The sequence below is a fragment of the Peromyscus californicus genome, unplaced genomic scaffold (genome assembly GCF_007827085.1).
Source record: "Peromyscus californicus insignis strain IS unplaced genomic scaffold, ASM782708v3 Scaffold_7__1_contigs__length_154581171, whole genome shotgun sequence".
Lineage (NCBI taxonomy): Eukaryota > Metazoa > Chordata > Mammalia > Rodentia > Cricetidae > Peromyscus > Peromyscus californicus.
Genome location: NW_026294595.1, coordinates 36,089,898 through 36,102,695, shown reverse-complemented (window position 1 = coordinate 36,102,695; position 12,798 = coordinate 36,089,898). Strand labels below are relative to the sequence as shown.

General features: G+C 42.6%; 1 protein-coding gene across 2 annotated transcripts in view; it reads left to right on the top strand.

Moving 5' to 3' along the window:
• Window positions 1-3,011, top strand: part of Ccdc148 (coiled-coil domain containing 148) — a 310,826-nt gene extending 307,815 nt beyond the window's left edge. Inside the window, exons 15-16 of one of the 2 annotated variants that reach the window (XM_052723791.1) lie at window positions 50-154; window positions 2,328-3,011. In XM_052723791.1, the coding sequence (XP_052579751.1) occupies window positions 50-154; window positions 2,328-2,366 (144 nt within the window). In that variant the 3' untranslated portion in view covers window positions 2,367-3,011. The remainder of the gene's footprint in view (window positions 1-49; window positions 155-2,327) is intronic. The other variant, XM_052723800.1, reaches the window with a different exon arrangement.
• Window positions 3,012-12,798: the final 9,787 nt, after the last annotated feature.

Here is a 12,798-nt window from a genome sequence, read left to right as displayed (position 1 = left end):
TAGGCTAATTACGCGTTCTTTTTCACTTGTTTCATGTATCGCTCTGTAGGCAGCATCACATTGTTGGATTGCTCTCACTTTGTGTTTCGAGATCAGGAATTGTGAGACTTCCAACACTGTTCATTTTCTCGGTTGTTTTGACTACTTACTAGTGGTGAGTTTTCCACTTAGAGCCTTTATCGTATCGTAGAAGTTTCCTTCTAATCTTACTTTGTTTTTTTTAATTATGAAACAATGTTGAACTTTGTCAAATGCCATTTCTGTATCAATTTAGTTATGTATTTTTCTTTTTTGTTCTAAAATATGCTGTATTACATTGATCGTTTTTTATATCCAAGAAGAAATTCTACTTTTGATGGCTTGCACTTTTAATATACTGATGAATTCAGTTTGCTGTTTTTTAAAAAAAACAAACGGGGACTATCATTTTTAAATTGTCCATTTTGTTGGGGGGAATGTTCATTTTTTATTTTGAATTTTCTTTTTTTGGTTCTGCCCTCTTACCTGGAGCCTCCACCAGAACCTTGTTGGGGACCCAGCTTTGCTCCTTCCCGTGGACCTTCTCAGCTCTCCCTCCTAGCCCACCCTATTCCTTTTTGTCAGCCCCCATACCTAGAAATGCTTTCCACCTGGGACCCCCAGTGGCCACACTGGGCTGGGATTTCCACTCAGGTGGGTGATTTTCTCTTTTGTTCCTGTCCCCTGTCACTACCTCACTTGTCTTACCCTAAGCCCTGTAGCAGACTGTGGTGATAAAGTGTCCCCCAATATATTGTGCACCCTAATAAAGTTTATCTGAGGATCAGAAGAAAAAGCCAGCCACTATAGTAAACATGGAGGTCAGGCAATGGTAGCATACGCCTTTAATCTTATCACTCAGGAGGCAGAGATCCATCTGGATTTCTGTGAGTTCAAGTCCACACTGGGAACGGAGCCAAGCATGATGTCACTTGCCTTTAATCCCAGCACTAACCATAGAGGTCTGGAGGTCTGCATAGACAGATAGGAAGTGATGTAGCTGGGCGGAGAGAGGGAGTGAGATGCAGAACAGAAAGGCATACAGGCATGGGTATGCAGGAGTAGCTCTCTTTGGCTGAAGATATCAAAGTGGTAAGAATGTAGCTGACTTCTTTCTGCTTTTCTGACCTCTTGGTTTTAACACCAATATCTAGTTCCGGATTTTTTATTAATAAGACTGTTTAGCAATTTGTCTTATAGCAGACTACTTGCAGGTGGCCCTCCTCCCACTCTACATCCATTCCCTCCTCCCACTCTACATCCATGCCCTCCTCCCACTTTACATCCATGCCCTCTTCCCACTCTACCTCCATGCCCTCCTCCCACTCTACATCCATTCCCTCCTCCTGCTCTACATCCATTCCCTCCTCTTACTCTACATCCATGCCCTTCTCTTTCCCCAACTCTACATTTACACAGGAAGCATCCCACTGATAGATGGTATTTGTCTGCCTAGCCAAACCATTCAATCAATAAATATCCTACATCACACATCCGTGTCTCAGAACAAGAGGCTCAGTTTCCACAGTGGCTTGTAACACAGTGTCTGATTTTCAGAGACACTAATTGAGGACTTCATTAAAGACCTACATGACAAAGTGAGGATGTCTTTTGATAGGTGTGGTGATGTAGGCTTTCAGCTTTGGGGGGTGATAATTCTCCAGTCTGTGGTTCCTAGTACTCAGGTCAGGGGGTGTAAGCAAAGGTTTGTAGGACTAACAGGGGACCAGTTGAGTCTACGCTGGAGCAGTCTCCTGATGCAGGTTGAGCCCTAAACACTGATTCTGTGACCTTCACAGAAATTCTAGAAATGTTCACACCCTTTAAAGCTTGTCTTCTTGCTTAAAGAAACTCAAGTGGGCTTCACTGTTTGCTGCCATTGCTGCAATGGCCCAGGGTCCTTTTCCAGCTTTTCTAATGTGCCAACCACAGCCTGGGACCTCTGTAGATAATCTCTCCATCTTGATAGCTTATCTACTCAACTGCCATTTCCACTCTTCACAAAATAGAAGGGAACATTCCAGTTTTTCTGGGATCACCATAATTGCTGAGTATTGATTTTCATAGCAATAATTTCCACTATAAGAAGAACCAACTATAAGATTATTTTATTCCCCACTAAAGAGCACAGCTCACTTTCCATTATCCAAAGTTCTATTATTGGTATATAGTACTACTGCAGTAACAATCATAAAACCAATGTGACTTCTGTCTGGCATGTGTTTGTATCATTTTCTCTCATGGATTCATACTTCCTTGGTCTTATACCAGCCTCACTAAAACAGTCCCATCATTTCTTTTCCTCAAAGGCAAATTATGAAAATAAAGAAAACTTTAAGGAAATTTGAGAAAAACTGGAAACATTTTGCCAAAGAAGCGATGGAAGAAAATTTAAGAAATGACATTTGAAAAGACCTCAGTCAAACCCCAGAAATAATGATATTTGATCAACTAAGAGAAAAATACACAGAATTCTGCTGTTTCTGCTCCCTGATGTGTTTGTGTGGGAGAATGGCTGCGCGGTTGTGGATGCATTTGAGGATGGACACTGAATAGATGGCCCACAAACTCTGTAGAGGTCCCGAGGGAGCAACTCACAGGAACTAAGACGGCAGGTGCTGAGTGACCAGTCCACTTTGATCTTCACACGGGCCGATAGTGTGTCTGCATGCTGCCGGACTCTGTAGAATCAGAGGCATCTTCCAGTCCTCAGGGAAAACAGAACATCAACTCTATTCTGCTTTTATACTTTTTAATCTCCAGGAAGATGATCTGAAACTTTTACATCAATTCTTCATAAACTAATAAATGCCTGCATTTACTTTCAACAGTACTTCTGTCCAAGCAGATTCATAATTCTATTTAAATGCTTTCATTTTAATCATTTTGTTTATAGTTTATTGAAGTTAGGCATTTTTTCTGTTTAAAATTATAATGTGTTTCTTCAGCTATTTGTCACTATCTGGTTTTATCAATTATAAGTTCTGATTTTATGTCACTTTGTGGGCATTATTTCTTTCTGAATCCTTGAAAATTTGAGACTGCAAGTTACATGCTATATCAAGGGCAAACCAGTGCTATCTATACTTCATGTTTCTCTTCTCTGAGTACCAGGGCCTTCTGGCCATGCTTAGCTTTGCAGCCTGTGGGCTTGGCAATTTCTCTTGTCCTCACATACTCCCCAGATTGTACCCTCTGGACTGTCCAGTGTCATAGCTGTTGGTCCCTCCCAATTGTGTTGTAACTGTGGGAAGCAACCAGAGCACTGATACCTATCTGCACAGGCAGAAGACTGGTCCAAATCCTTTCAAGACATTGGAAATATTAATCGCCCTGCTAGAGGGATGCAGCTAAGAATGCCATGTGACCACTGCTACTAGTTTCAAGCTCTACAACATTTAACTCTGGGAGTGTATTCAGAAGTTGATCTGTCCACTCAGAAGGGGCCAGAGCCACCAAATTCAGTTCATCTCAATTGGTGGTATCTGTCCCAGATGTGCACCAATGGGGTAAATTTTACTGATGCACTCTAGTGCCTGGGACAAACCACTGGCCACCTGCCAGCATCTGTGGGCCTGCCCAGTCTTCACAGCTGTCTCCCAGGACTGCCTATTATAGCCTGGAGCTTTGGAAGATTGAATTCAGGCTTCCAGTTTTGTGATTGTGCCCTCTTCTTAGGCCCCCAGGACAGTTCAGACAATAGCTTATCTTTCAAGGTGGCACCCAATCTCTGCATGTCAAGTCAGAGAGAGACAGAATGGAATTACTCTCCACTGCTGGCTGACTCAGCTGCTGGAAGAAGCGTTGTCTGGGCAAAACTTGCAGCTGGTTTTAAGGCTTGTGGAGGCTGGCGGCTTCTCTTGTGGGTAGGACTGCCAGTCTCTTTGCACCAGGGTCTCCTGGATTACTTCCAGGAGGACTCTTGGTTCCCTTCCCCACTAGGGTGCTACACAGAGGGAACTGTGTGTAGCAGTTCATTTTAGTTTCCTGCGCACGCTGTTAAACCCATCTGTTTCCCCCCACTTTTCTGTTATCATTGCCATTGTGACTTTCTGAAACACTTCCTCTGATCTTGATTTTGGAAGAGTCTATTTTGTTTGGTTCTGACTCTTCAACTCTACCACAGCACACAGAGTCAGCATCCAGGCTATCAGCTTTCCAGAAAGTTCCCCCACCCAATACAACTTTTCTTTAAGATTAGATTTCTTAGGGAAATTTTTCATTAGCTATCTTTCCCTGCATGCAGTGGCTGTGTGTCTGTGAGTCTGTGTGTGTGTGTGCTGTGTGTACATATTCATGTGGGCTTGTGTATGTGCGTGTGTAGGTATGCATGGGCAAGTGTGCATTTGTGTATGGAGAATCAATGTTAGGTATCTTCTGTAATCACTCTCCACCTTAGTTTTTGAGACAGGCTCTCTCACTGAGTCTGGAGCTCAGGGATTTGACTAGCCAGCCTGGCCAATGAGCTCCAAGCATGGCCCTGTCTCTGACTCCCAAGAACTGGGATTAAGTGCACGTCACTAAGGCTGGATTCTCATGGATGCGGGGGACCTGAACTCAGTTTCTCAGGCTTACACGGCGAACACTTCACCCACTAAGCCATACCCCAGCTTTTTAGTGACCAATATTGCAGCTCTCTGTGGCCGTCATTGGTGTTTCAATGCGCAATGACATCGTGCAATGTTCAAATTAGGGTAAGCATTGCTATCTCCTCAGACATGGTCAACTTGGTCATGAAAACATTAAAAGTATTTTTTCCTTTCTTGCTTCTTTGAAACATATAGTCCAAAGTCAGGGTCTAAAGTTACTCCACTGCGATAAACCCATATTTATAATGATACCATAGCCCTCGCTAAGTTTATCAAATACCTTTTTTCCCAGAGAATTTATGATTTTATATGTAGGAAAGTTTAGTTGTCTTATTTCCCTTCCATTTTACACATTTCCCCTGATATGCCAATATTGCTTAGCACCACATATGCTTAAAATTCTTAATATTTATAAACAATTTCAAAAACAATTTGCATTCACTTCTTTGACATTTTCTAAACACTGTGTTAATCTGTAATGCTTACCTTCACAGTATATTTAAAGCAAAGCCTTGCCAAAACTGCCTCATTATTGAACTATTCCAAACGTAGTGTGTAAGGACTATTTTCAAATCACTCTCCTTTTGTGGCTGATTAAAATGAAATAATACCTGACTTGGAAGTGAAAATGAACGGCTCTCAGAGGGACACCCAGCAGCACTCGAACCCCGTCTCTGTGACTCCTTCAGAAAGGGCTGGCTCTTTTCCTTCTCTGCTGCTTCTTGAGATTTGCCTTTGTCCTCTTCTCCCTGTACCTCAGACTTTCCCAGCTCTGTTCTACCTGTTACCAATTCCTGTTTCGGTTGTGTCTACTATGATTTTTAACTTACTTGTCAATTAGTCTTTAAGACTACAAATTTGATAATTTTGAAATTTCATTTAGAAATGAAGTTCGGTCCTTGGATTGGTGTGATACTTAAGACCCTCTACGATGGGGAAACACAAACAGAAATCAAACAAACAAACAAAAAGAACAAAAAAAACCTTTGTGCCAGGAATAATTCTGTGACTAGAGGTCAGTTACTTGACCTCTCTGGTCCCATTTCTTCATCTACACATGGGAAGACAATCTCACGTACACCAAGAACCATGTGGGTGTGGAGACTAAATGTGTTATCCGTTCAGTGGTATAGAAGGCTCTTCAGCCCACGGTGCTGGGCTGTGGGGTCCACCAATGTCATATGTGGCCGCCTGGGGCTTTTCCACTTCCTATTCTGTGTTTCAGTTGCTTTAGCCATTTGAAAGCTTTTCCCTGGCAGTCGATTTCTGGGTCCCGTTTTAGAACCCTAGGCCTGTCTCACGTCCAGTGAAGCCTCTTGTATTGTGGGGATCTCCTTCCACTTCAGTGTATCTGCCCCCCATAATGCCTTTGCATTTATCATACCAGGTAAGTCAAGGGTGTTTCTGCCTTAAAACTACATTTTTCTGACTATGTTTTACAGTGGGAGCCCCTGAAGTATAAATTCAAACCCCAAGCCTAACTTAGGACACTGAGCTGAGTTTTCTGAGGGAATTCTGTCTCCCTTCTGCTCACTGGGCAGAGACAGACCACTAACAAAAATGCCCTCAGGCCTCAGTACTGTCTTTAAATCTCCCCCATGCATCTTGCATACTTTGATGCACATCCAAAAACATTTCCTGTGGCTTTTGTCCATGTTCTTAGGATCCACCTTGCAGGACTCCTGTGAACTTTGTCCTTCTTATGATGCCATTTCATACCTGTCTTCTTCCATGGTGACTCTCCCTTCCTCTCAACATCCCCGCCCTGCCCCTTCTTTTTCTTCATACTGGTTTCTTTCCTCCTCTGCTGGTGCGTTTAGTCCTACTGACTCTCACATAAAATGACAACCAAAGAAGAGAAGTAGCATTATCAGGTGGCTTTCTACCGTCATTGAGACCGAAAGCATTTATACCAAGGACAATACATATTGGGCTGGTGCGGGGAAATTTCATTTTAAACCTGAAGACTTTGATCCTGTAGAAATCTTCTCCGATGCTTTTCTTTTTCTGTTTTCTCTGTGAGTCATTTAGATTTAATCATCCCCTCTGATAGCTGCTGACGAGTTAGTCATATTGTCTCACAGAATCCCTGACTCTGATGAATTGTGCCTTGAAAAATGACTTTGGTCAGATACATTCTATTAAGCCAGGGTGCCGGGGCTGGCTGATGCAAAGCTTGAGACTCTTTTCAGACATCTTCCCGTATCAGATGTAGACACTGGCCCACTGTCCCTGCTGGGACTCAGCCTGTTTGCTCTGGTTCCACCCCAAGCAACCTTCTCAGAGCCGTTTGTTTGCCACGCAGAAATGCCAACCCCTAGGTGTGAAAATCAGGCCACTAACGTGAAATTCCTCCCTAGAAATGGGTAAAGCTAGTGGTTAGTATTATAACAACAACAAAAAAAAACACCCCAAAACAAAAAACAAACAAACAAACAAACAAAAACCACCAAACAGATTGAACCTTTTACTCTTAGTAATATATATTTCCATTATGTACATGTGCATATATGTGTGTATAAAGCATTCACCATTCAACTCTTTCTGCATGGACATTCACGTTCATTTCCAACCATCATCACCACCGCTAGAACTTGTTTATATGACTTCAAAATGAAAAATATGTATTCGTTCAACAAGAATTTCCCTTTCCTCTTTCCCTCAGACCCCGACACCACCATTCTACCTCCTTTTTCTCTGAATTTATTACTCTAGGAATTTCATATATCAATGGAATCATAAACTATTCATTTTTTGGTGACTGGCTTATTTCACTTAGCATAATGTCCTAGAGGTCCAGCCATGTTACAGCACATATCAGAAGTTCATTGAGACTTCACTTTTTAGTGAGCTGAGCTTTATACATACATCTTTTGGGAATCTAGCTTCGTGTCAGCCAAATTGCTGTTGGACTTTCCATCACCTCGATGCTGATGTCATCCCTGGCATCTCTCACTCATCAGCCCTTTAAAGGCCACTCTCTCCCACAACTGCTAGTCTGTCACCTATGAACCCCCCTGAGCCTTTCGGCAGAAGGAGACTTTGGAAATGAATCAACTTCGCATGAAAAAGAAATTTTTATTCTGACATATAGAAACTGACTTACTTTTTAAAAGACATTTTTAAAAATTTATTTACTACAAAAAAATGTTCTGCCTGCATGCCAGAAGAGGGCACCAGATCTCATTATAGATGGTTGTGAGCTACCATGTGGTTGCTGGGAACTGAACTCATGACATTTGGAACAACAGCCAGTGTTCTTGACCTCTGAGCCACCTCTCAAGTCCTAGAAACTGCCTTATAAAGTGAAAATTTGAAGGCATTTGCCCTTTCAAGAGTGTGTGTGTGTGTATGTGTGTGTGTGTGTGTGTGTGTGTGTGTGTGTGTGTGTGTGTGTGTGACTAATGCAATACCAGCAACAATAGTGAATTTGGAGTTCTCGCCTATTCTTCTCTCCCTTTGGGTATTATGTGATGTAGGCGGCCCAGTCTTAGTCCCCTGAACTCAGGCATATTTTCTTGCTGCAGGTCCCTAGCTCACTCTCAAGCGCCTTCCTCCTTCTTCCCCCTAACAGACATCTGACTGCTTCTTCTACACATCTGTCAGTAGCCTCCCTTTGCCAGCACAGTAGGTCCAGTCTCCTTGTCCATGTAGAGCATACAACACAAATTACCTGCCCAGATCCAGCCAGGAAGAAGTCTTCATCACATTAGGCATAGCCTTTTTCCTGTTTCATGCTTGCCAGCTGCTGACAACATCTTGCACAGAGTTCTCACCAAAATTCACCCTTAAGTAAAGTTCACCTCAGATGTCCACTTTGTCCAGGAAGCCCTCTCAAGTCTCCCTACTCTACGTGGTCACCCCTCTTGTTGCCCTCTCAAACATGTTTGTTTCTGTTTCTCCTTTGGAGTCTATGCTACTTCCCTCTGAATTACAGTAACTCACGTGCCAGTCTTGGTGCTTCAAGCATATGGGGCTGTTAAGTGCTTAAGGAAGCAATTGTTGATCATCTTCTTGTCTCGTGATACCTAGCCTGGTGACTTACATGAAGTGGGTTCTTTATAAATGTGTTTGCTTGTTCTGCCCATTGCTTGCTTGGAGTCCACACCCCTGAAACCTTAGAACAGTCATAGAAACCGTTCTATTGGCACGAGCCTTCTGGGATCTCAATGGAAGGAAGGCAGATAGCACTGACAGCGGACCCACCCGTGAGGTGCAGGCAACAGGTCTGAGCAGGTGGGCAGTGCTCACTGCTGACTATTTACCACAAGCGAGCCCTGCCTAACAGTCCCGTTGCTTTTATTTTATTCTTGCTTTTGGGGTTGTAATGGTGGTGGGGAGTCAGGTGAGGGTGGAATGTAACTCCAGAAAGGCTTTTCTCTTAGGTGAAAAATAAAGTGATTTTTGAGATAAAAGTGTAACCTATATTTTTAAAGATCTGTTCATTCTGGTCTAATGGGAGATGGGTTAAAATTGGAGGATTTAGATAATTTTTATAACTCTGGCATAGCTATAGTGCTTCAAAATGTTGACAATTAGGCTGCTATAGAAGACAACACATTTTCCTAGAAAATTTAAATTCTAAAAAAAATCAGGCACAACCCTAAATTACTACCTTTTGGCAGGGTAATTCTAGGCCAATTCTCCACAAAATATATGATCTTGGTTTCAAGGTTGTTCATCTAATGAATTTTAAAATTACTTTATGCTCATAAGATATTATTAATATCACATTTAATGTTGCAGAAGGAAAAGCAGTTAAATGGTGGGGTTTGTTCTCAAGGGAAAATTGCTATGCTCAGTTTGTAGAAAAATAAATGTTAAATCAATTCTATATTGAATGACATCTATTAGGAGGAGTACATCAGAATGGGGGAATCACTAGGAAGTAAATAATGAAACATATTGCAAATTATAAATTTTTCCAGATAATTCATTTTAGGAGACATTCTGATGAGGATCCTGTTATTATTTTAGGATTCTTAAAAGATGGAGAAAGCCCTAAAGGACTGAAAGATGTGTTTGTGTGCTTGTGTGTGTGTGTGTGTGTACATGTGTGTATATGTGTATAAACATAAATATCATTTTTAAAGGGAACTAAAGGAAACCTGATCAGCAAGAGTAGTTTGTTTAGCTCTAACTTGATATAAGGATTGTAGACCAGATCCTCAAACTACTTGTGCTATGTCCAGAGGCATGCTAGATCCTGGAGAGGAACAGTGTGGCTTTATGAAACTCAGTATGTGTTGAACAATTTTAATCTCTTTCCATGTCAAAAGACAGGACCTATGGCTTGGAGGCAAGCAATGGAGTCCATTTATCTTTCACTCAAATTTTCATTTCTACCCGACATGTGGTGCCTGTTAGCAAAATGAGTTGAGCACCATGTTTCTACAGCTGCAGCCTTGTACAGGTCATGAGACTTCTTAAATGCAGGCATATATTCTTCTAGAAAGGGTTATCTCTTTAGGTAGTCCAGTTATTTAAAAGCCATTGACTTAAAGATATGTATGATTCTTATATTATTAATATATTATGTACAGAAAATAACACATATATATGCTTAACACCCAGATTTCCTGTGTACCAGTTAGTGGCTAGAAGATAAAATGATTAAGATACTATTCCTGGCATTGAGGAGTTGCTTTTCTGGCAACTATTCTAGGGGAGAATGGTCAAAGGCATTTAGCAGTTCAGCTGGAGGGGCACCTGCAGGACACACTATCCTAAATCAGGGGCTGTCTTCCCAGCCACACTTTACTGCAGGCCTGCCCAGTCCTGCTCTCAGTGAGTCCTATTGAGTTGATCTGAAGTGAGGCCTCAGGCAGTGCTTTTGAAGGGTTTTCCTGGCAATCCTAATATGCCCCAGTGTTGAGAACCACGTGATGGTGTTCTGGAGCAAACCGATGGATGCCCACACCCTGCTCAGTGCAGCGGGAATTTTTAAGGGTAGTACTCTGGCAGAAATGCATTCCTCATTTGACCAACATTCATTTGCGCACCTAGCATTGACAGGCACTGTTCAGGTGTGTGGAGACAGACGGTAGGACAGTAAATAAAGCAGATGTGGTCTTTGCCCTCAAGAGTCTTAACTGTCTAGGCACTAAGTATTCATTAAACAGCGAGCTAAACCACAACAAAATCTCCAGCTAGGATGAGGACTTTGAAGTAGTAGAGGGTGCTGTGGAAAAGAGTGCTGTGCGGACTTGCCTAGAGGCTCAGGAGGAAGGGAACCTTGAGTTCTGATTTCATCCAGGAGCAGGAGTTGAAGTGGGGCCTATCCGTTGTGAGTATGCAACTGAGCTTCCAGAATAGAGGCGTGGCTATTGAGAGTGAGACCCCTGTAGCTGGAGTTTTCTCCAGCCCTCCCCAGCCCCATGGACCCCACAACCGCTTATAAAATAATCACTCAGAAGCTCATATTAATTAAACTGCTTGGCCGTTAGCTCAGGCCCACCTCTGTCTAGCTCTTACACTTAAACTCAGCCCATTTCTATTAATCTATACCTTGCCACGTGGCTCGTGGCTTACCGGTAACTTACATCTTGCTACTCATCCCGGCAGCTGGCAGCATCTCCTGACTCAGCCTTCCACCCAGCCTTCTCCTCTCTCCTTGTCCCGCCTACACTATCCTTCCTGCCTGGCTACTGGCCAATCGGCATTTTTACTTATCAATCAATCATAGCAACACATTCACAGCATACAGGACATCCCACAGCAGACCCCAGCACACCCAAGGCAGAAAGTGGTATCCGGACTTCGAGCAGTGGGGGCGGGGTGGAAAGGGGGCCAGATTGAGGAATGATGCAGGAGAGTCCATTCATCTGACTCCTTGACTGTTTGAACCACAGAATAAGGAAGGCAGACTCCTTAAAGTAGTTTTGCAGATATCTGACCGGACACTATTTGCTGACATAGGAACTACCGGTGAGGAGAACATTCGTACAGCCTTGGTCAGGAAGCGACAGGAAGATTGGGTAGTAACGGTTTCATTCATCTATTTCTCGGCATCTCCCCTTCTCAAAGCAAGGCAGAAAGCAAACAAGATTTTCAAGGGCAGCCAGATAAAAGTTCAAACCAAAAACAGCTTATTGAACCGCTTTCAAGTGGTTTCCACTTAAGGAAATAGGAAGTAAAGTAAAAATCTGGCTAGCAAGGAGATACTCTCCTGCCTCGCCCTTCGTTTTTGTAGTTCAGATGTTTGTGTTTGATGGTCAATTATTGGGAGACCTGGAAAGTTGCGTTCCAAGCATTTCTGCTTCCAAAAGAAGTTCACAACCAAAGCACCTTTTAGGGGATCCTTTATTGCTGCTGCTTAAAAGAGAAATCCATTCTTGTCTCAGGCACTGGCCAGTTCAGACTCAGCTAGCCTGGAGCCTGCTGATTCCAGCAGGGAATCCTGCCTTGTGTGGTCCAGGATCCAAATACTGCATGCATGGTGGGAGTTAAATTGTATTTGTTCCAGAGCCATATAAATATATATACACAACATTACATACTATATACAAGTTTGCAAGGCGTCCTCCACTCTTACTCCACCAGTCTCTCCGGTTCCTAAATGTTCAGAAGAACTTTGGAGGGGGGATGGATTCGTGGAGCCTCTGCTATATGACCTCTTGGGGTCAACCAGGGGAGGCGTATGTGCAGGCTCTGAACAAAACCTGCCTCGAAGTTAGGGAGAGGGATTCTTTCACCATCTTGACTTGAAGTTTCAATTTGGTTAATGAATTCTTCAGTTATCCAGTTCTTACTGAAACAACAACAATAAATACAGCTTTCCCATGACATATTTCCTTATAGGAAAAAAAAAAGATTGCTAGAAGGTAATTTAGTCACTTCTGATTTCTGAAGAGAAAGGGGCTTTGCATTTGAAAAAAAAAAAAGTGTGATCTCAAGCTGTTGCGTTCTGTGAAAATCACAAATGGAAGCATTCAAAAACTTGTAATTCCATTCTGTGTGCCCCGAAGTTGTGCAGGGATAGAAAAAAAGCATGGCCATATTTCCCTGAGAATAATTCTTCCATACAGACTAATATTACAATGACACATTTTTGTAAATATTTGGAATGTGTATGATCAGTTTTTGTCACTTGTCCAACACCTAGACGTGCTGACAACATCCTAACACACACTTCTGGATCCGCTTCAGCAAGCAACTGGTAACCATCTCCAAATGGCTGCTCTGTTTTGAT